Below are 25944 nucleotides of genomic sequence, written 5' to 3' on the forward strand. Positions count from 1 at the left end.
CTCGATTCCTTGTCAATCTTTGCAATAACAGAACGTAAGAGTCTCTTTCTGTATCGAGCTTTAAAGTGCCTGTGCAATGCCCACCCTCACGTTTCCCATTTTAGACCTGTGTCCCACTGAAATGGGCAGTTATTGATTTTTTTGCTGAAAATGATTACTCGTATCCAAGTAAATTGGGGATATTTCTCGTGTTGTAGCCACGCCCACCTATCCTGAAATGGTCGACTGTTTCCGGATTTCCGACTCTCGCCGAAAGTGCGTCACCAAATGCCAAAATGTGAGAGGAAGTCATACCCTTGAGCCGTAATAACACTGGTCATTCAGTATACTTTTAAACGATATACATTTTTCGGTCGGCGTTTTTTTCCCTTTTTTTTGTCTATTTTTTTTTTTTTTTTTTTTTAGAGAGAGAGAGTTTTTAGATGTTGTTTTGTGGGCATTTGAAGTGAAACGTATAGTCATAGTGTAAGTATTCACACGTTTCTAATCGATCCGAAAGTGCGACATCAGTGGACGAAAGCCACTTAACCTCAGCTTCTTTTTTTTTGAAAAACTGTCCTCGTCCATGAAAAAAACAACTAGGTTTAAAGAGAAACGCCAACAACATAAACCTGGCGCAACACTTTTGAAAGAAATAGATTCCGGACCATGATCACCGAGGCGGATTTCAGAAGAGAGAGAGACGGCAAGTGTTTCAAATGAGTTGACTTTTTTGCGATCCTGATTATCGTTTTATAGAGACAATTTAGTCCCTGTTAAGTAAAGAGTAGCAATAATTTTGAGAGTGACACGAAAACGAAGCGTCGGACAAACAGGAAATTACACAGCCCTTACACACTGCTAATTGTTTTCATTTTCGAAGGCTAAAAGTTTCTGAATTGTTTGGTGATTGGTGTTGAATGTCGAATTCACACCTCTGTTCTTTTTTTACCTCTATGCTTGCAGCTTGAATCCGGGCTTGGTCAATGTGTTTCCACTAAATAAAGTTTTATTATGATTTTATAATTATGACAATCACTCCATGGATCACGCTAACTCGAATCCACTCTGAATTTATCTGTATGTGTGTCGATCTTGATTATTTTTGTTATCCAATTTAACGCCGCTTTTAACGCACTTGCCCTCGTCGTGACCCGACGCGTTTCAACAAAATTTCAATTTATTTCCACGCGGCTGTCATTTATTTAGTAACTGTGATTTGTCATTTTGTAATTATTTTATAATGATCACTATAGTCTAATGTTTAGAATGTCAAAATATGTTCTCTTTTATTTTAATTATGAAAGTTTTACTCAGACGATCGATGAAATAAAACAGTGTAGTGACGTGACTAGTAACCTATTTTGACCAGCGACAGTGTACAAACGTGTGCCGGTGACGATCACGGTGACCAGCTACACCGGAACGGACATATTTCGCATCTAACTCAACCCCATGCAACAAAAATTGATACTATGTGTTCATTATGGTCCATTCCTCCTCGACGAACAAGTACATAAGTGAAAATTTAGTCAAAGACGAGAAAACTGCACAAGAAATTTGCCTCATTTACACGTATCGGCAATGCAAGCTGCCATGCGACTTCCCCTTCTGACGTCACAAGGGGAATTTCTGTATGCAAATAAGAAGCTAATGAGGAGCCTCGTTTTAAAATACACAAAAATAAAGTTGATGTAGATTGAGTTGAAAACACATTTTTTAACTCAAAAAAATAATTCATGCTTAGAAACAAAAAAATTAATAATATTTATGTATCAATGGATAATTTTAGGCGTGAAAATAGCAGCCATTTCACAGGCACTTTAAATGCTCTAATAATTCCCTGGTCTAGCGGTTGTAAAACAGATATGGTATTGGCAGTGTGAAGTGGCGTTGTCAAAAAAAAGCAAGATTTTTCGGCGTTTACGACGCATTGATTGTTCAAATCACGGAGATATTCCTCAAATAGGAGACTTGTCATCCAGGCTTTATTTGAATTCCAGTATACAGGCAAAGTTTTTGGATCAATATTTTTAAAACAGCGTGGTTTCGCTGCCTTTCTGATGACGAACAGTTTTATTTTCTCACCAGTCATGCTGCATGTAAACAACGCAGTCAGTCTCTCCTTTGAAACTTTGTCGCCTTTACAATCGTCTGATTTTGTTCCAAGTGTTCTATCAGGCAAGGCTCTAAAATAAACACCAGTTTCATCGGTATTAAAAATATCTTCTGAAATCTTCCACCACTTCCAAATCTACATTGGCACTCTCTCCGTTGACTTTGAACGATTTAATCGAATAATGCCCTCTCCAGCTTTCAAGCCATCCGTTAGAAGCTTTGAAATCTTGGACACCAAGTTCAGACGCAAATGACAATGCTTTTTCCTGCAACATCGGACCAGATATCGGAATATGCTTTGCACGAGCCTGCTGAAACCATGTCCAAACTAAGCCATTTTTTTCTTCAAATTTCGATGAAGTTTTGATGCGCTGTCTGGATCCATCGATGTTATTTTCAAACTGCTTCATGTAGTCTGCCTTTTTCTTTATGATGTCTGTCACTGTAGATTTCCCCGATGCCATACTTCTGGCCAAGTTGTTGTCGAGTTAGATTCGTTGACTCGGAATCCTTGATAAGCTTGACTTTGTCAGCTAGGGTAAGTTCTACCCTACGACGTTTCTGTGGTGGTAGGCTCATGGTAAATAAGGCAGTAAATAAACGATATCGATAGATGGAGAGCGTGGTGCTTGTAGTGATCGCTGTCAAAAACAGTGACTGGAAAACTGATCGATCGATCTTCTTATGGGAAAAAATCTTTTGTTTTAATTACGAAAACATGATAAAACATTATTTCACACCTTTCCTGTAAACAATCTTTTTGTTTATATCCGGTGTCATTATACTGTCCAGACACCACGCGATGTCTGGGCGTGTGGTGTGAGAAACTTAATAAGTTGCCATTGTTTTACGCGAGTCGTTACTTGGAGTGTGAAATTTGGTATTGTTTTTGTGACGTTCACTGTAAATTGAACACAATGCACACGTTTTAGGTCGGACAGACCGGATTACTAGACAGCGGATGTGATGCAACTGGTCGGATGGACGATGTATTCAGTGTGAAAATTGGACTTGGGACCGATCAATGCGGTCGGTGTTCGGAGTAGACAGTGGTCGGATTTCACAGGTTGTTTTAACATAGGCGTCTATTGAGAAATTTTTGGGGCTGCATAAATCGGTCGTTTCTTACAGTGTGTTCGTTTATCCAGGGGTTGGTTTTGACAGGTTTTACTGTATAAGTATTATATGTGGACCTCTCTCAGATTTGTTCATTTCGTGATGATATTTTTAATTCTCTAATTTTGATGAATATTTTTGTCATTTTTAGTAAAAAGCGATATTTTCGACTTCTTGTTTAAAAACCACAAATCTGATTACTTTGATACTATACACATTGTTCATTTTCTAATGATATCTACAGTTCTTTATTGAGATGTGCATTGTTAAAAACCACAAGTCCGATTGCTTTGATATTACATATATAGGTACTACATGTGAACTTCTCTCAGATTTGTTCTTTTCGTGAGGATATCTTCAATTCTCCAATTTTGATGAATATTTTTGTCATTTTTGGTAAAAAGTTACATTTTCGACTTCTTGTTTAAAAACCACAAATCTGATTAGTTAAAATCCTATGATAAACCGCGGTTTATATTACAATGTATCAAATAAAAAATTGGGATCAACAGCTCAAGTTCGGGGTGCGGTTTATATTAGGGACATATTGCAATCATTAAATGGGCGTGGTCATTTTTTTCCCACATCACTCGCACAAAACAAACAATACACCGTACAATTTGTTGAATATAAGCGTAACTCCAATTTAGATGTCCGGGAAGAGTGATAAGCCTCACGTCACAAAAAAACTGTTCACATGAAAAAAAAAAATACTCCGTATATTTAATGTATTATGCATTTTTTTTTATTTTCTTTGTAACGGAAAGTATATTCTGACAGGAGTTTCAAATAAAAACAAACATTAATGCATTGCTTTATAGTAGAAAATGATCATGGTACCGCAGGGAGCCCAGGAACTATGATCAACTGTACGCACTCCCTATGAGCGGGGGGGGGGGGGGGGGGGGGGGGGGCATCGGCTGGTATCTAGTGTAAGAAATAGACAAGGGATGAAGGCTCCAGCCAGCTCACATTTTTTAAACTCGAAAAAACAGACGAAAAAAATTAAAAATAAAATCTAAAAAAAATACCAGGTTGAAGAATATTAGTTGCTCCTTCGAATTTCGCCAAAGCCTTACCTACATTTTACCGATATCTGCAGAATAAATCAAGAAAACTACACAAATTGACTCCATTTAGAAATTCCTAACGGTTAGTCCGAACGCATGACACCGTTGGAGGCGTGGCCTGTTCAGCATTTGTCAACAACCAATCACAAGACTGGTTACGAACCAGTTGAGCAAGGCTAACCGAGTCGTGACCTCGATGTGGTTCGTAACCAGTCTTGTGATTGGTTGTTGACAAATGCTGAACAGGCCACGCCTCCAACTGTGCCGTGCGTTCGGGCAAACCGTTAGGAATTCCTAAATGGAGTAAATTTGTGTAGTTTTCTTGATTTATTCTGCAGATATCGGTAAAATGGAGGTAGGGCTTTGGCGAAATTTGAAGAAACAACTAATATTCTTCAACCTGGTATTTTTTTTATATTTTATTTTTCATTCTTTTCGTCTGTTTTTTCGAGTTTAAAAAATGTTAGCTGGCTGGAGCCTTCATCCCTTGTCAATTCCTTACACTAGATACCAGCCGATACCCCCCCCCCCCCCCCCCCCCCCCCCCCCCCCCCCCCCGCTCATAGGGAGTGCGTAGTACAGTTGATCATAGTTCCTGGGCTCCCTGTGATGGTACGGCACTAAAAAAGTACGGTACCGTGGCTAGGGTAACGCAATCCGGCCATGCTTCGGCTCACAAGTGAATAACTTACTTGTTTTCGAACTGTTAAAATTGTTGATTATTACTCAGTAGTGATTATAACAACGCATGAAAATTAAATTCGTTGAATTGTTATCAAATGCAAGTAAAATTCAACTTAGTTTCACCGTAAGCGAATTATTTCGGTCACATGTAAACGATCGATGCGACATCCGCCATGTAGTTTGAATGCACACGAGACATTACTTGACCGGGTAGGTGAAGTCGCTAATTAACCAATCAAAATGCTGGATGGTGCCCACGTGTTCAAATTACCTTAGTTCATTTAAATATGTTAATGACAGGTCACCGACTTCATGGTGAACGAAACCCGGAAGCGATTTACCGATAATGTAGTGCGATCTTTTGGCTTTGATTTCCATGGGAAAACGATGCGACTTTTTTTTTAAATCAAGAAATTAGTTGTTTTCGAAAGATAAACTGAGCATTGAAAAAAAATTTAACAGTTTTTCGGTGAGAACAGTTCATTGTCGAAAACTTGCGACACACGGACGTATTCATAAGGAGTATTGACACAAGTTGTCACAAGACAAAAGCAGTTCCACTGCGTGTTTGACATCCTAAGCACTACTGAACAATAAAGAGGTGTGAATATTTTTGGCAGAGCTCCAGAAGGAGTACCTACACTTTATGCAAATTTTTTTAAAATTATGCTAATTTATTCATGACGTAGCAGTTTCTGTGCTCATGAATATTCATTAATTTGTGGGTCAATACATTTTAAAAGGGGCGATATATTATTTTTGGGGGAAGAGTTAGAAAGGGGGATTAGCGATCCTTAGGGGGTCAATACAAAAGAAGGGACCCATTTGGAGAGCAGCCATGCTCCTCGTGTCTGTTGTTGCACGTGACCTACAGCTGTCAACTGTGTTCGTTCTTCGACTGTGTTCGTTCTTTGACGACTTCGACTGGCTTCCATGTGAAGCATGTATTCTTGTGTTCTGTTTTCCTGATTTGAGTTTTTGAATCCGCTGTTTATGATTTTAACGTCTTTCATAGGAGTGTCCAATCCGTGATTCGAACTTGCGATCTTTGAGTTCCCAGCGCACTGTCTTGTCCACTGTACCACGAGTGTCTTCACACAGGAGTTAGGATTTAAGTCCTATTCATAGGAACACTGTCTTCACTAGCATTCAAAAATCTAACTAAACATACTGGATTCGAACCAGCGATCGCTCACATTGCTGACATAGTACAAATCAACTGAGCTATGTGGGTAGTCATGCAAATTAAATAATTTGTTGTCATATTTAGCTTTATTGCCAAATGGTGTTTGCGAAAAAAAGATGGGCAGGCAAGGGAATTGAACCCAGGTCCTCCTGATCACTATGTAGAGAACTGACCCACAAGACCACAATGGATTGACTGGATGTGTTTGCATTTGATAAGACTATATAGTGTGTATATATATAGAAATACAACATATTTCTATTATTGAGTTACAATTGTCCAAAAAATTGCCAATTTTGTGTTTTTACTTGTGTAAACTATATGCATGCCATAACCCGTTAGTGTACATCTTGCCAATTGGGTGTTTGCCATTTGCGTTGCCCATACCTGACCCGACCCTAACCCTAATGCCAAGACACGTTCCTGTTAATAATTCCGTTGCCTATACCTGACCCGACCCTAACCCTAATCCCAAGACACGTTCCTGTTAATAATTCCGTTGCCCATACCTGACCTGACCCTAACCCCAATGCCAAGACATGTTCCTGTTAATAATTCCGTTGCCTATACCTGACCTGACCCTAACCCTAATGCCAAGACATGTTCCTGTTAATAATTCCGTTGCCCATACCTGACCCGACCCTAACCCTAATCCCAAGACATGTTCCTGTTAATAATTCCGTTGCCTATACCTGACCCGACCCTTACCCTAATCCCAAGACACGTTCCTGTTAATAATTCCGTTGCCCATACCTGACCCGACCCTTACCCTAATGCCAAGACATGTTCCTGTTAATAATTCCGTTGCCCATACCTGACCCGACCCTAACCCTAATCCCAAGACACGTTCCTGTTAATAATTCCGTTGCCCATACCTGACCCGACCCTTACCCTAATCCCAAGACACGTTCCTGTTAATAATTCCGTTGCCCATACCTGACCCGACCCTTACCCTAATGCCAAGACACGTTCCTGTTAATAATTCCGTTGCCCATACCTGACCTGACCCTAACCCCAATGCCAAGACACGTTCCTGTTAATAATTCCGTTGCCCATACCTGACCCGACCCTAACCCTAATGCCAAGACACGTTCCTGTTAATAATTCCGTTGCCTATACCTGACCCGACCCTTACCCTAATCCCAAGACATGTTCCTGTTAATAATTCCGTTGCCCATACCTGACCCGACCCTTACCCTAATCCCAAGACACGTTCCTGTTAATAATTCCGTTGCCCATACCTGACCCGACCCTAACCCTAATCCCAAGACATGTTCCTGTTAATAATTCCGTTGCCTATACCTGACCCGACCCTTACCCTAATGCCAAGACACGTTCCTGTTAATAATTCCGTTGCCCATACCTGACCCGACCTTAACCCTAATGCCAAGACACGTTCCTGTTAATAATTCCGTTGCCCATACCTGACCCGACCCTTACCCTAATGCCAAGACATGTTCCTGTTAATAATTCCGTTGCCCATACCTGACCCGACCCTAACCCTAATCCCAAGACATGTTCCTGTTAATAATTCCGTTGCCCATACCTGACCCGACCCTTACCCTAATGCCAAGACATGTTCCTGTTAATAATTCCGTTGCCTATACCTGACCCGACCCTAACCCCAATGCCAAGACACGTTCCTGTTAATAATTCCGTTGCCTATACCTGACCCGACCCTTACCCTAATCCCAAGACACGTTCCTGTTAATAATTCCGTTGCCCATACCTGACCCGACCCTTACCCTAATGCCAAGACATGTTCCTGTTAATAATTCCGTTGCCCATACCTGACCCGACCCTAACCCTAATGCCAAGACATGTTCCTGTTAATAATTCCGTTGCCCATACCTGACCCGACCCTAACCCTAATGCCAAGACATGTTCCTGTTAATAATTCCGTTGCCCATACCTGACCCGACCCTAACCCTAATGCCAAGACATGTTCCTGTTAATAATTCCGTTGCCCATACCTGACCCGACCCTAACCCTAATGCCAAGACATGTTCCTGTTAATAATTCCGTTGCCCATACCTGACCCGACCCTAACCCTAATGCCAAGACACGTTCCTGTTAATAATTCCGTTGCCCATACCTGACCCGACCCTAACCCTAATGCCAAGACATGTTCCTGTTAATAATTCCGTTGCCCATACCTGACCCGACCCTAACCCTAATGCCAAGACACGTTCCTGTTAATAATTCCGTTGCCCATACCTGACCCGACCCTAACCCTAATGCCAAGACATGTTCCTGTTAATAATTCCGTTGCCCATACCTGACCCGACCCTAACCCTAATGCCAAGACATGTTCCTGTTAATAATTCCGTTGCCCATACCTGACCCGACCCTAACCCTAATGCCAAGACATGTTCCTGTTAATAATTCCGTTGCCTATACCTGACCCGACCCTAACCCCAATGCCAAGACACGTTCCTGTTAATAATTCCGTTGCCCATACCTGACCCGACCCTAACCCTAATGCCAAGACATGTTCCTGTTAATAATTCCGTTGCCCATACCTGACCCGACCCTTACCCTAATGCCAAGACATGTTCCTGTTTATAATTCCGTTGCCCATACCTGACCCGACCCTAACCCTAATGCCAAGACATGTTCCTGTTAATAATTCCGTTGCCTATACCTGACCCGACCCTTACCCTAATGCCAAGACACGTTCCTGTTTATAATTCCGTTGCCCATACCTGACCCGACCCTTACCCTAATGCCAAGACATGTTCCTGTTAATAATTCCGTTGCCCATACCTGACCCGACCCTAACCCTAATGCCAAGACATGTTCCTGTTAATAATTCCGTTGCCCATACCTGACCCGACCCTTACCCTAATGCCAAGACATGTTCCTGTTAATAATTCCGTTGCCCATACCTGACCCGACCCTAACCCTAATGCCAAGACACGTTCCTGTTAATAATTCCGTTGCCCATACCTGACCCGACCCTTACCCTAATGCCAAGACATGTTCCTGTTTATAATTGCTCAACAATGATACTCTGTTGTGCACTGTCTGCGGGTAAGTTGCATTGATGTCAACTGATTAAACAAGTCGCGTTTAAATAATTTCCACTATTAACAAGTGGTTAAATTGTGACAATAAATGTGTGGACAAATATTTGAGATTAATTTTGGTGTAGACAACTCTCGTTTAATTATTTTACACCATTACAAGTTGTTAAATTGAGAGAATAAATGTCTCAACAAATATTTAATACTTAGTTTGATGTAAACAACTCGCGTTTGATTAATTCCCACAATTACAGGTTGTTAAATTGAAAGAATAAATATGCGGACAAATATTTTAGACTTATTTTGGTGTAGACAGCTCTCGTTTAATTATTTTACACCATTACAAGTTGTTAAATTGAGAGAATAAATGTATGGACAAATATTTTAGACTTATTTTGGTGTAGACAGCTCTCGTTTAATTATTTTACACCATTACAAGTTGTTAAATTGAGAGAATAAGTGTGCAGACAAATATTTTAGACTTATTTTGGTGTAGACAGCTCTCGTTTGATTAATTCCCACAATTAAAAGTTGTTAAATTGAGAGAATAAATGTGCGGACAAATATTTTAGACTTATTTTTGTGTAGACATCTCTCGTTTGATTAATTCCCACAATTACATGTTGTTAAATTGAGAGACTAAATGTGCGGACAAATATTTTAGACTTATTTTGGTGTAGACAGCTCTCGTTTAATTATTTTACACCATTACAAGTTGTTAAATTGAGAGAATAAATGTATGGACAAATATTTTAGACTTATTTTGGTGTAGACAGCTCTCGTTTAATTATTTTACACCATTACAAGTTGTTAAATTGAGAGAATAAGTGTGCGGACAAATATTTTAGACTTATTTTGGTGTAGACAACTCTCGTTTAATTATTTTACACCATTACAAGTTGTTAAATTGAGAGAATAAATGTATGGACTAATATTTGAGACTTATTTTGGTGTAAACAACTCGCGTTTGATTAATTCCCACAATTACAAGTTGTTAAATTGAGAGACTAAATGTGTGTACAAATATTTTAGACTTATTTTGGTGTAGAAAAGTCGCATTTAATTTACTTCCACAAATTACAAATTGTTAAATTGAGAGAATAAATGTGTGGACAAATATTTTAGACTGATTTTGGTGTAGACAACTCTCATTTAATAATTTTACACCATTACAAGTTGTTAAATTGAGAGAATAAATGTATGGACAAGTATTTGAAACTTATTTTGGTGTAGACAACTCTCATTTGATTAATTGCAACAATTACAAGTTCTTAAATTGACAGAATGAATGTATGGACAAATATTGACCATTATATTTGTGAGTAAATACCTGTTGTTTAATTAATTTCCACCTCTACAAGGTTGAGAGAATAAATGTGTCGACAAATATTTGATACTTATTTAGGTGTAAGAACTCGTGTTTGACCAACTTCCACCATTGCAAGTTGTTAAAATAATGAAATAAATATACTGGTATCATTGGATATTTGATTTAATTGTGAAACTTTCTAACAAAATGTTAACTGCTGGCTTCGAACCCTCAATCAACAATTCCGCAGACACAGTATAAATTCAACAACACCACATAAGATATTCGTCTGTTGCCTGAATTGTTTTCGTAATATAGGGAACGCCATCGACACTTTAACAAAACTTACCTTGACTTGGGTCTTGTTTATCTCTTGTCCCAATCTGGAAACTGTTGAACAAATTGCGCGTTATTTTATTATTTATTTATTCAGTTTTGTATGGTGGAGTTTTGTGAGGTTTATTATTTTTTTGCGACGTTCTTTGTTTACTTGTTTACGGTTTGAGAGATTTCAGTTTATTTGATTTACGTTTTTACGGTAGCTCTGAGCGGGACTCGAACCCACTGTCTTTTCAAGCTAATTTTGTTTTATTTTGATGGCACGCTTGTGTACCACGCCACGACGTTGGTCGTTAAGTGGTGTTCATTTTTCTAACTACTACAGTGTTCCAATGAGTTGAACGGAAAAGCCAAAACGATTGCTGGTTTCTGATTGCTTCGGTTCTGGTGAGTGTGTATCTAGTGTGATTCGAACCCATGTCGTTTGTATTGGGCGTTTTTTTATTTCCCATGTTGGTTACGCCGTAATATGCAACCACTTCCCCGTTTTATTGTGATTTTGAGTGTTTAATGATGTCTTCCTCACCCGTCACGCCATGACCCAGTTTCAACCACACAGCCATTTTGCAACGCAGTTCGTGACCCTCGGCGTCACCCGACTGACTATATGAGCGTTCTGTTCAACTGTTAAGCTAGGATTTATTACCGTTATTATCATTATATTGTCACGTGATTTGTTTTACCTTATGTGTAATGTCTTAAGTATCTTTATTGTAATTTGTATATACCAATTCGTATATACCGAGGAAACGACCCCGATTGAAGGTCATGTATTTTATGACGTCACCAATTCGTGTGTAGGTACTGCTTCTAGATCTGTGCCATATTTTTAGGCACGTTGTCGAAACAAATGAATAGGATTACGAACAATGTACCAGCTCGTTGAAACAAAGTCGGTCACGGTCTTGTTGAATTGGGGGTGCGGTTAGTAATAGGTACTTTTCATGTTTTCAATTTTTGTTGAGAACTCTTTAACACTGAAGCCGAAATCGGGGGTGCGGTTACTATTAGGTATGCGGTTTATAATAGGATTTTAACGGAACGGTACTTTGATACTATACACATTGTTCATTTTCTAATGATATCTACAGTTCTTTATTGAGATGTGCATTGTTAAAAACCACAAGTCCGATTGCTTTGATATTTCATATATAGGTACTACATGTGAACTTCTCTCAGATTTGTTCTTTTCGTGAGGATATCTTCAATTCTCCAATTTTGATGAATATTTTTGTCATTTTTGGTAAAAAGTTACATTTTCGACTTCTTGTTTAAAAACCACAAATCTGGTTACTTTGATACTATACACATTGTTCATTTTCTCATGTTCTTTATCGAGATGTGCATTGCTAATAGCGGAGCTATTTCAACCGACAGGCTGCTTGTTAATTCACTGATGGCTCCCATCAAAAAATCTGAATTCCATATACAGGCAAAGCTTAGATAGTTTCTCTATAGTTATAATATTTTAATATAAAGTTTATATATATAAGTTTTTATCAACTTTCTCTGCATGCATCTCAAGGGGCAGAACTCTAATAAATAGTCATCAGGCGTCTTGTTTGCTAAGATGGTCTGAAATTTGTAATTAAGTTAAATATTTCCTATATATCTGACTTAATTTGAATATTTATATTACCATTTATTTAAATCATAGATTAAATCATGGTTATAATTCTGGAACAAGCAACACAATATATTGCATATTACAAACCATAGCGTCCACATTTGATTTCTGACCAACATGTTGGCTGTCAATGAGAAGCAGCTTTGGATCTTTGAAAAGTGCAAATAATTAAAAAATTTGCTATAAAATATTTGACCCCAAATGCATAACGCTTTTTAACATCATGACTCCAAAAATAACTATCTCTCTCTCTACCTGTGTTTTTTTTTTCTAAATTCATACGCAATCCGATCTAGTCATTGAAAGATTTATAAAAGCCCTGCACTCATTGGCTGACTCATCATAACACAAGATATTTGGTTGTTTTATGGCCAATCATAATGAGTGACACATTCCCTATTAGTGCCTGGATTGCATCATATTAATCTGGTCTTGTACAAACAAGCTGATCTGCAGCTGATTTTTTTTTTTCATCGAAAATTTATGTTCTTACATCAACATTTTGGACAATTCTTGGGTAATTGTGCATAATTTATGTGCAAAACTAAAAAAATACCAGAGACAAGTTGGTGTTAAATAATCTGCTCAACGATAAATTTGCATAGACAAAGTGAGACGTACTTTTACTGACTCCACTCGGACAAACCAGTGATAAATATGCAAATTAATGACAAATTCTAATGTTCATTTTCAGAAATATCTGGAATCTGATGACGCCAACGAACAATATAACCAAGAGATCACAAATAGATTACATGATGTAGAACTGGAAAAGAAACAATTGGAACTAAAAGTGAAAAATTGTCTGGATCAAGGTGAGATTTAGTGATTATTACTGTAATGCAATGTAATTCAGAATAATAGTCTTGTACAGAAATGAATACCTGCCATGTTGTACCCGGCTGCACTGCAACACTATAACTGTACATGGAATAATGCCCAGCACTGATGACCCTCCAGGGAGGAATAGTACCAACCTCTGATGACCCACCAGAGGAATAGTACCAACCTCTGATAACCCACCAGAGGAAGAGTACCAACCTCTGATGACCCACCAGAGAAATAGTACCAACCTCTGATGACCCACCAGAGGAAGAGTACCAACCTTTGATGACCCACCAGAGGAAGAGTACCAACCTCTGATGACCCACCAGAGAAATAGTACCAACCTCTGATGACCCACCAGAGGAATAGTACCAACCTCTGATGACCCACCAGAGGAATAGTACCAACCTCTGATGACCCACCAGGGGAATAGTACCAACCTCTGATGACCCACCAGAGGAATAGTACCAACCTCTGATGACCCACCAGGGGAATAGTACCAACCTCTGATGACCCACCAGGGGAATAGTACCAACCTCTAATGACCCACCACATGAATAGTGCCAACCTCTGATGACCCAACAGGGAGGAATAATGCCAAGCTCTGATCACCCACCACATGAATAGTGCCAACCTCTGAAGACCCACCACAGGAATAGTGCCAACCTCTGATGACCCACCACAGGAATAGTGCCTACTTATGATGATCCTCCATGGAGAAATAGTACCAATCTCTGATGACCTACCAGGGGCATAGTACCAACCTCTGATGACCCACCAGGGGAATAGTACCAATCTCTGATGACCCTCCAGGGAGGAATAATGCCAACCTCTGATGATCCACTGGAAAGGAATAATGCCAACCTCTGATGACCCTCCAGGGAGAAATAGTGCCAACCTCTGGTGAGCCACCAAGGAGGAATAATGCCAAACTGTGATGACCCACCAGGGAGGAATAGTGCCAACCTCTAATGACCCACCACATGAATAGTGCCAACCTCTGATGACCCAACAGGGAGGAATAGTGCCAACATCTGATGACCCAACAGGGAGGAATAGTGCCAACCTCTGATGACCCAACATGGAGGAATAATGCCAAGCTCTGATCACCCACCACAGGAATAGTGCCAACCTCTGAAGACCCACCACAGGAATAGTGCCAACCTCTGATGACCCACCAGGGGAATAGTACCAACCTCTAATGACCCACCACATGAATATTGCCAACCTCTGATGACACAACAGGGAGGAATAGTGCCAACCTCTGATGACCCAACATGGAGGAATAATGCCAAGCTCTGATGACCCACCACAGGAATAGTGCCAACCTCTGATGACCCACCACAGGAATAGTGCCTACTTATGATGATCCTCCATGGAGAAATAGTACCAATCTCTGATGACCAACCACAGAAATAGTGCCAACCTCTGACGACCCATCAGGGGAATAGTACCAACCTCTGATGACCCACCACAGGGATAGTGTCACCTTCTGATGACCAGCCAGAGGAATAGTACCAATCTCTGATGACCAACCATGGGAATAGTGCCAAGCTCTGATGACCCACCACAGGGATAGTGCCTACCTCTGATGATCCTCCATGGAGGAATAGTACCAACCTGTGATGACCCGCCACAGGAATAGTGCCAACCTCTGATGACCCACCACAGGAATAGTACCAACCTCTGATGACCCACCACAGGAATAGTACCAACCTCTGATGACCAACCACAGGAATGGTGCCAACCTCTGATGACCCACCACAGGAATAGTGCCTACCTCTGATGACCTGCCAGAGGAATAGTGCCAACCTCTAATGACCCACCACAGGAATAGTACCAACCTCTGATGACCTACCAGGGGCATAGTACCAACCTCTGATGACCCACCAGGGGAATAGTACCAATCTCTGATTCCCCACCAGGGGAATAGTACCAACCTCTGATGACCCTCCAGGGAGGAATAATGCCAACCTCTGATGATCCACTGGAAAGGAATAATGCCAACCTCTGATGACCCTCCAGGGAGAAATAGTGCCAACCTCTGGTGAGCCACCAAGGAGGAATAATGCCAAACTGTGATGACCCACCAGGGAGGAATAGTGCCAACCTCTAATGACCCACCACATGAATAGTGCCAACCTCTGATGACCCAACAGGGAGGAATAGTGCCAACCTCTGATGACCCAACAGGGAGGAATAATGCCAAGCTCTGATCACCCACCACAGGAATAGTGCCAACCTCTGAAGACCCATCACAGGAATAGTGCCAACCTCTGATGACCCATCACAGGAATAGTGCCAACCTCTGATGACCCACCACAGGAATAGTGCCAACCTCTGATGACCCACCACACGAATAGTGCCAACCTCTGATGACCCAACAGGGAGGAATAATGCCAAGCTCTGATCACCCACCACAGGAATAGTGCCAACCTCTGAAGACCCACCACAGGAATAGTGCCAACCTCTGATGACCCACCACAGGAATAGTGCCAACCTCTGATGACCCACCACACGAATAGTGCCAACCTCTGATGACCCAACAGGGAGGAATAATGCCAACCTCTGATGACCCACCGGAAAGGAATAGTGCCAACCTCTGATGACCCACCGGAAAGGAATAGTGCCAACTTCTTATGACCCACCAGGGAGGATTAGGGCCAACCTCCAATAACCTGCCAAGAAGGAATAGTGCCAACCTCTGATGACCCACCGGAAAGAAATAGTGCCAACTTCTGATGACCCACCACAGGAATAGTGCCAACCTCTGATGGCCCACCAAGAAAATAATAAGTTGAAAATCTACTGTAAGGAAAATTAATAGGTTTGACACTTGTGGAACCCAATATATGTTGCTTTTTTATTTGAGTTCAAAAGACTGACTTACTTCCTTATGTCATCTTTTTTCAGTGTCTCGACATGAAGATAGAGAAAATGACATGAAAAAAGAATATCAAACTCTTAGTTTGCGACACACTGAGGTGAGTACATATGAAAATATGCTTGTTTTGTCTTGTCTGAAATGATATGGAATGGAAGGTACATGTTTATAATACCACACTCATTACCTTTTTCGAGGTATTTTAAGGTCAAGTTCAACTGCGCCCATCTCTTTCTCTAATTTTACCTGGTCAATCGACTTTGTTTTACAGCATCTATTGTGACTCTCAGTGAATATGTAAACTGCATTTCGACAGTGAACTGTTACTGTAAAAGTTGTTAAATTTTCTGTTTATCTTAAAAAATAGCTACAGTAATCACCTGACTACCTTGTTTTAGGACATAATCACTGCAAGATGGGATGGAATGTACTATACTTGCGCATTATGTTAAAGAAAAATTGCCATTGCCAGTATTTGTGAATTGAGTCAGTACCACACAGCAACCTGATTGGTTAATAACTAAACTATCAGGTGGAAGGACATTATTGCATGTCAAATCGTGGAGCAATACATCATGTGGAAATTACTTTGCATTGAAAGTTGTGTACTCTTGAATTATTTGATAATGAAGATAATGACTAAGATCTTGACAGAACCAATAATTATTACATCTGTAATTCAAATCATAGGTAAAATTGTGATAAATGTGTGTATTATTTTGTGTATATTTATGTTGGTCATTGTAAGAGTGTCGGTATGTTATCAAAATCAATGACAATGCACCATATTTTGTGAAATATTGGTGTTGACTGGTTGGGTTAGTGGTTAGCATATTGTTCCTGCATACTCATAGTCATGGATTTCAATCTTACACTTGGTGACTTGAATATTTTGGCTAAAAATACTGGTTCTGACTGATGCTCTTTTATGTCATAAGTGAATTAAAATTTACAAAATCTGAAACAGGCCTTCACACATCATAACTAATTTACAGAGAAATGGTGTAAAATACTTTAAAAAAATCATCTTTTGAAAAACTAACTATACTCATCTGAAATTTGGTTTGTAGCATGCATGTACATATGCATTAATGTTGGAGAATTGATTTTTTGATTAGTACTGTTTTGACCTCCTCTTTTAATTTAAAGTGCTTTATTTCTCTGATATCATTATAGCAATACAAACATTATATACAAACAATGTGATAGAGGACTGGGCATAATTTGAAATGTAGCTTGCCTAAATATGTCTCATATTACCTTAAAATCTGTATTAGAAGCCGTGTCCCTAATAGAAGTTGCACCCATTTTTTTTAACAATTGAGAACGAAAAAATTCATCATTTCTCATTTGTGTAGATGTTCTAATAGAAACAACATCCCCTCTGTTGCATTGTACCACTTTGATAGAAACCATGGCTACAGATTTTACAGTAGTAACTTAGGTAAATTCTACAAAGAATATGTTGAAAATAATGATGGCATTTAAAAAAATGTTTTTTATAATGTTTTTTTATGAAAAGGCACTGTATATTTCAAAACCTGACTGTTAGCAGAATAGAATAAAATATACTGGTAACTTTACAAGCATACATGTACAGTATACTTCTAGATTTGACCAATGTCAATTTCTGAAAGACTAATTAATTCTACAGTTGTATTTGTGCATACAGGGCGTCAGTGAACTAGACAACCAACTGCCCAGGTTTCCAAAGATTATGCTTCCGGAATCTCTTGATGATGATTCCGCACAGCCCACCCATAAGGCAGACTGTGTCCCAGGGAAAGGAGAAGCCCTTTTATTGAATCATTTGTGATGGAAATATTCATACTGAGCTACACAAAACTGTGTTCATGGTTTTAATTTCACACAAAAACACCACTTTTGACATTTTTTTATTCCCAAGATTCATACTTTCAAGTTTTTTTTAACAAACAGAATGTATATTTAATCTCATTCATAATTGTTTATTTAATCTTTGCCTCTTTCTCATGTTTATTTGGCTCAATTGAGTATCATTTTGAAATATCTACATTCATATTCAAATGAGTACATTGTTATGCAGATGAGTCATGTCCTTTGTTGCATAGTTGAATAGGAAATTACCTATCTATAACTTGGGGATTTCAGGATTTTCAATCCCAACCCCATTTTTTGTGGTAAATAAAAAGTAGTAGTAAAATACTTTATTTTCCCTTGGAATTAATTTTCGCTGAAGAAATGATTCAGTGAAAATAAAATCCAGCAAATATACCGATTCTTTTTTTCCTATATTTTACATTCAACTCGCCAAAAATCAGTGAAAATAAATCCATACAAAATACCCAAAAAGTAACTAAAATCATATCGTTGTCACATTGATACTGATTGTCAGTATAATGAGTCTTAAAAATTGTTCCTGGACCTGAGATGTGGTGACCTTGTTTTATTTACCTCTCCCTCTTATTTTTATTTTTTTAGCTCCGCTGTCGACTTTGTCGAGCGGAGCTTATCATATGAGTGATTGTCCGTCGTCGTCCGTGTCAATGTTTTACTTTTTCGACTTCTTCTTGAAAACTACAAGCCTGAATGCTTTGATACTTGGTGTATATGTACCTTGGGTAGACCTCTCTTAGGTTTGTTCATTTCATGTTGATATCTTCAATTCTCTAATTTTGGTGAATATTTTTGTCATTTTTGGTAAAAAGTGATATTTTCGACTTCTTGTTAAAAACCGCAAGTGCAATTACTTTGATATTACATATATAGGTACTACATGTGGACCTCTCTCAGATTTGTTCATTTTGTAATGATATCTTTAATTCTCTAATTTTGGTGAATATTTTTGTCATTTTTGGTAAAAAGTGATATTTTCGACTTCTTGTTAAAAACCGCAAGTCCAATTGCTTTGATACTACATATATAGGTACTACACGTGGACCTTTCTCAGATTTGTTCATTTTGTGATGATATCTTCAATTCTCTAATTTTGGTGAATATTTTTGTAATTTTTGGTAAAAAGTGATATTTTCAACTTCTTGTTAAAAATCAATAGTTCAATTGCTTTGATATTACATATATAGATACTACATGTAGACCTTTCTCAGATTGTTCATTTTGTGATGATATCTTCAGTTCTCTAATTTTGGTGAATATTTTTGCCATTTTTGGTAAAAAGTGATATTTTCGACTTCTTGTTGAAAACTATAAGTCCGATTGCTTTGATATTACATATATAGGTACTACATGTGGACCTCTCTCAGATTTGTTCATTTTGTGATGATATCTTCAATTTTCTAATTAATTTATTTCGGTGAATATTTTTGTAATTTTTGGTAAAAAGTGATATTTTCGACTTCTTGTTAAAAACTGTAAGTCCGATTGCTTTGATACTATTCATATTGTTCATTTTCTAATGATGTCTTCAGTTCTTTAATTGAAATGTGCATTGCTAACAGCGGAGCTATCTCAGCCGATAGGCTGCTTGTTATTTATACAATATTTTCACCAGAAACAAAAATTATGAGTGACCCTTTTTGTACTGACTCGCACCCTGACTAGATAATAAATATTTTTATATTTTCTTATAATATTCATTGGTTAACAATTCTCTCAGAATTTTTCTTTAAACATTGAAATATTTGTAATATTTTTGAGGTAATACTAATTATTTATTGATTGTTTTATAGATGATGAAAATGTATATGGATCACATTGAAAAGACAAAACTAGCGGGACAAACAGACATCGTTGGAAGCCCAAGATTATTCAAGTAAGTCAGCTTACATGTCAATTGGAGACATAGCACAGAGCTATAGTCATTATATGCATTAAATGTGTTTCTTGTGAAGGTTGAATAATTTCAGAATTCATTGTGAAATGTATTTATTACACCCTGATTGTTACCGCTGTTTGGTATATAAAGTTAAGTGTTGTCAATTTTCTATTTTATTTTGTTTTGATGAAGTCCAAAATAGGAGATTATTAATTTAAGTTTCTGTACGGAACCATTTCTCAGACAGGCTTTGACCAATCACATGCAAGACAAAAATTATGCATGATGACTCACATATGCATGTAAATTATCTGACTTGCTAAATTCTAAAACTGAAAAATGTTTAGATTTAACAAAAATGGTTGACTGGTAGTAATTTGTTGTTATTTATGTCCATGCCAATTCCTCAGTAATATATTACCTGATTCAGTTGTATTGCTTTAGGTTGTATTATTTTGTGATTTGATCAAATTTGTTAAATTGACGATCATTTTGTTTAAAATTCTCATACAAAGCAAACTTTGTATCAGAATCGTGCATATTGAGATACAGGTGCATTTCATTTTTTCCCCCTGCAAGATTGGTAGAAAAATGGCTGACTGGTTGCCATTGTGTTTTTATTCATGTCATGGCCGATTCCTCACTAATGTATCACATGATTCAGTTGAAGGTTTGCATGCAAGTACTCTACTTACTCATAGATTGTGTTATTTTGGAATTCAATCAAATTTGTAATTTAAAGGCCATTTTGTCTAAAATAGCCTGTCTGTAATGTGCCTTGAGCCGTTTTTCAGAGATAATAATAGGATCATGAATATTTAGTTACATTTGCACATCATATTTATTTTGAACACTTTCCAGCATCACTAGTAACATCGATTTCTTAGTTTAATGATTTTACATTCTGGAATTTAGTTGCACATTAGATTGAACCAAATAATCTCTTCCCATTACCATACATTGCCATCAATGACTGATCACATCACTTTATAATACCTCCATAATCCTGGATCACTGCTAGTGATGGACTTTTGCGTTAAATACAAATGGGAACTGCATTCTCAGTGCTTTTCTCTTTGTTCAACTGCTTCTGATTTGGTTATTTTACCAGTGTGTAATTTGTGTTTGTGCTAACTTTGTAATAAGAATGAAATCAAATACCTGCCACCTGCTCTATATAGTGTTTCCCATCATTTGATAAAACCGGATTGCACCAGTGTGTAATTGTAAATGTATTTGTATGGTCTACTCATGATTACGATTTATACCAATGGGTTAATCCAGTGTACCATTGTGGCTGAACAACGGTTGAACAAGAGCTAAAATTTAGACCTGATTCATTTATTGTTGAGTTGGTACAGTGCCCTTGATCACTCACTCATTTAGAAAGGTAGTGCTAATTCAGGGCAAAATCTTATTGCAGTTGAACCTCGAGATTTTTTTTAGCCGAATGCTTCAAATGATTGTTAGGCACTGATTAAAAAAAAAAATGTTGAAACTAGGTTGTCTGCTTTGAATGGATATATTGTCATACTAACAGTTACAATCAATCTTCGATTTGAATGAACCTGTGATTGTCAGTTATTTGGAAGACTTACATGGCTATTTATAACGTGCCTTCTCATGTATTCTCATCTTGATGAGTTTTGCTTGAATTTTGCCTGACTAGTAAAATCATGTTCTAGATTTATCACATACACACATGTAATAAATAAAATATCAAAATTCGTGAATAGGTAATTTAGTAGTCATGTAGCTTGGAACATATGAAAATAACTACACTTGTTTAATAAATATGAAATCACACAGTCACTCATTGAATATTTTATGTATTCATGGTTCACACATTTAGTTTAAAAAAACATCTATTTTGCCAAGAACAAGAAGCTGTATCATCATGTAGTTTTATAGTGTAATCTGGTCTTCATCTTACACATACACTCATGATTTAACCCAAGGGGATAACTCGTGTTAGCACAGTGATAGAGAGGTGCTGCATGCACATCATAAGTACTACTTTTGCACTAAAAGAGTAATTATTTCTTAGTCAAAAACAGGTCCCATTATTTATTCATTTATTTGTTTATTGCTGCCATTTTATAACAGAGGCTCACTAATGTACTAAGAATAGGAGCTGCATAAAACTTGTACCTAAATACAAAGCCTTGTAAATAACAGAATACACATCTTGTTAAATAAATTACCGGATTCTGCCGTAAATTCGCCTATTCGAAAAACCATCCTGGGTGGTTTCACGGGGTTCAAATTTTCAAAACATTATCATCAAATATTTTTATGGGCCTTATATTTTCATTGAAAAATCCACCTACGCAGATTTTCAACACCGGCAGTTGGACTACCCAAAACGAAAGAAAATTATTGCAGGAGCTAATCTGAAATTGTATACATTTTTTTTCTAGCTGGATTAAAAAGTAGACTGTGCATCTTTCTCCAAAAAAAATCACATTAACAAACCTTTTGCGGCAAATACAATTGTTCTGTTTCATTTTATGAGTAACGAAAGTATATTCTAAAAGAACTTTCAAATAAAAACGAACCCAACTGCATTGCTTAGTAGCAAATTATCGCGGTAGCGCAATCCGGTAATGCTGCGTTTTATAATTGTTGATTATTACCTAGTAATGATTATAATAACGTGCAAAAAATAAATTTGTTGAATTGTTATGAAATGCAAATAAATTTCAACTCATTTCATCGTAAGCGAATGATTCCGATTGTATTTTCAACGCTCGATGCTGTAGAAATGAATATCCGCCATGATGTTTTGACCTGAGATGGTGTTCTTTGACCTGACGCTAATTAACCAATGAAAACAATGGATGATCCCAACATGTTCAAATTACCATATCACATTTAAATATGTTAATGTTATTCAACACAGCACGGAAGAGATTTGCCTATGTTGTTGTACGATCTTTTAGTCTGGATTTTGATGGGAAAGCAGCATGATTTGTTTTTAAATAATAAAATTAGTTGTTTTCAAAAGATAAACTGAGCATTTGAAGAATATTTACAGCGATAACAGCTCACTGTCGAAACAAACGTCAATACTCTCAAATAGGCGTCAATGACTACGGCGAAACTTTTAGGCATAAGTAAAGATTGAAATAACACCTTAAAAAACTGCCGAAAAATCGCCCCGGACGGTTTCTTGATCGCATTTTATTTTTTTAAAAACCCGAACTGCCGTTTAACGACCCTGAGCGAATTTACTGCAGAATCCGGTACATAGCTTGATACATTCAAGTTTAAGAATCATGTTAATAATATTAGTTAAAACAAAATTTGGTATTAGTATAGGTTAGTAACAAATTTCATACCAATAATTACTGGGTTAAAAAGTTCCGTCTACAGTCTATAGAATCAACAATAACAAATTTGGCCTCTTCATTAATTAATAACCTCACACGGGTTTGAATCATATTAAAAATGAAAACATAATTATACTCTATTTCCATGCATTTTAAGAAATATGAGCCATAGCATGTAAATACCACACAGTAATACTACCTTCTATAGTCTAAAAATAATGACTGATAACCTGATTTTAAATATAGTCTATTAAATTCAGGCACCATACCCATGGTTACTATAGCAACTATCAAGTTTGATTCTATACTAAGCAGTTTGCTGTGTTTGTACATCACATCTTTAGCTCCGCTGTCGACTTTGTCGAGCGGAGCTTATCATATGAGTGATTGTCCGTCGTCGTCGTCCGTCGTCGTCCGTCGTCCGTCGTCCGTGTCAATGTTTTACTTTTTCGACTTCTTCTTGAAAACTACAAGCCTAAATGCTTTGATACTTGGTGTATATGTACCTTGGGTAGACCTCTCTTAGGTTTGTTCATTTCATGTTGATATCTTTAATTCTCTAATTTTGGTGAATATTTTTGTCATTTTTGGTAAAAACTGATATTTTCGACTTCTTGTTAAAAACCGCAAGTGCAATTGCTTTGATATTACATTTATAGGTACTACATGTGGACCTCTCTCAGATTTGTTAATTTTGTAATGATATCTTTAATTCTTTAATTTTGGTGAATATTTTTGTCATTTTTGGTAAAAACTGATATTTTCGACTTCTTGTTAAAAACCGCAAGTCCAATTGCTTTGATACTACATATATAGGTACTACATGTGGACCTCTCTCAGATTTGTTCATTTCGTGATGATATCTTCAATTCTCTAATTTTGGTGAATATTTTTGTCATTTTTGGTAAAAACTGATATTTTCGACTTCTTGTTAAAAACCGCAAGTGCAATTGCTTTGATATTACATATATAGGTACTACATGTGGACCTCTCTCAGATTTGTTCATTTTGTAATGATATCTTTAATTCTCTAATTTTGGTGAATATTTTTGTCATTTTTGGTAAAAACTGATATTTTCGACTTCTTGTTAAAAACCGCAAGTGCAATTGCTTTGATATTACATTTATAGGTACTACATGTGGACCTCTCTCAGATTTGTTAATTTTGTAATGATATCTTTAATTCTTTAATTTTGGTGAATATTTTTGTCATTTTTGGTAAAAACTGATATTTTCGACTTCTTGTTAAAAACCGCAAGTCCAATTGCTTTGATACTACATATATAGGTACTACATGTGGACCTCTCTCAGATTTGTTCATTTCGTGATGATATCTTCAATTCTCTAATTTTGGTGAATATTTTTGTCATTTTTGGTAAAAACTGATATTTTCGACTTCTTGTTAAAAACCGCAAGTGCAATTGCTTTGATATTACATATATAGGTACTACATGTGGACCTCTCTCAGATTTGTTCATTTTGTAATGATATCTTTAATTCTCTAATTTTGGTGAATATTTTTGTCATTTTTGGTAAAAACTGATATTTTCGACTTCTTGTTGAAAACTGTAAGTCCGATTGCTTTGATATTACATCTATAGGTACTACATGTGGACCTCTCTCAGATTTGTTCGTTTTGTGATGATATCTTCAATTCTCTAATTAATTTATTTTGGTGAATATTTTTGTAATTTTTGGTAAAAAGTGATATTTTCGACTTCTTGTTAAAAACTGTAAGTCCGATTGCTTTGATACTATTCATATTGTTCATTTTCTAATGATGTCTTCAGTTCTTTAATTGAAATGTGCATTGCTAACAGCGGAGCTATCTCAGCCGATAGGCTGCTTGTTTAATTTTTGTTGAAAACAGCAAGTCCCATTGCATTGATACTATGCATATTGTTCATTTTCTAATGATATCTTCTGTTCTATAATTGAAATGTGCATTGCAAACAGCGGAGCTATCTCAGCCGAGAGGCTGCTTGTTATATTCACACTATGTGTATTTTTGTAATCAAAATGATTTATAAGATTTTAAGGAACTATTAATTTTTATTACCATTTGATCAAGTATGGCTGACTGGTTGCCATTTGGTCCTCAAAATTGTTAAATTCTTATACGTGTCCAGGGCTTTTCCGTGTAGTTGAACAGGGCAATTTTATTCAAATTTTGTGTCATGATCATGCGTATTGGGTTATAGGTGCATGTCATATATTTTTTCGAGATTCAAACAAAAATAGCCAAATTGTGGCAATTTTTTCATATTTTCATGATGCTAAATCTTCCATAATACATGTATATTACCTAATTCAGTTGGAAGTTTGCACATAATTACTATACTCATAGGTTATACCATAGCTTGTGTGATTTTGTGTCAAATTGATAGTCATTTTGTCTAAAATCCTAAAATAGCAGGTAATATGTTTGGAATCATTTTTCGTAGATGAGCAGATCTTTTTATCAGGATCATCCATACTGGGTTACAGACGTACAACATTTTAACAACTGTTTTTCTGAGATGACTTGCATAATTTCATACTTAGTACAATACTACATACTGAATTACGGTTGAACATTATATATTTTAGTGATTCAACCAAATATACACAGTCCATTGCAGTACATTGCCAGCAATGACTGATTGCATCACAGCAATATTTAGCCACACTTCTGTATCATTGCTAGTGATAGAAT

At 37.3% G+C, this 25944-nt stretch overlaps 1 protein-coding gene and 1 non-coding gene across 14 annotated transcripts in view; one reads left to right on the forward strand and one right to left on the reverse strand.

Moving 5' to 3' along the window:
• LOC100374908 (C-Jun-amino-terminal kinase-interacting protein 4-like) overlaps nt 1–25944 on the forward strand; it is a 90342-nt gene that overhangs the window by 15955 nt on the left and 48443 nt on the right. For all 13 annotated transcript variants that reach the window (XM_085498105.1, XM_085498107.1, XM_085498111.1 and 10 more), the window contains exons 2-4: nt 13149–13269; nt 16193–16263; nt 19832–19914. In XM_085498105.1, coding sequence (XP_085354231.1) covers nt 13149–13269; nt 16193–16263; nt 19832–19914 — 275 coding nt within the window. The remainder of the gene's footprint in view (nt 1–13148; nt 13270–16192; nt 16264–19831; nt 19915–25944) is intronic.
• On the reverse strand, nt 17833–17964 carry LOC144360120 (U11 spliceosomal RNA). The gene has a single exon (XR_013422157.1). It is a non-coding gene; the product is annotated as a U11 spliceosomal RNA (small nuclear RNA).

This window comes from Saccoglossus kowalevskii, chromosome 4 (assembly GCF_978046115.1).
Source record: "Saccoglossus kowalevskii chromosome 4, keSacKowa6.1, whole genome shotgun sequence".
Taxonomy (NCBI): Eukaryota; Metazoa; Hemichordata; class Enteropneusta; family Harrimaniidae; genus Saccoglossus; species Saccoglossus kowalevskii.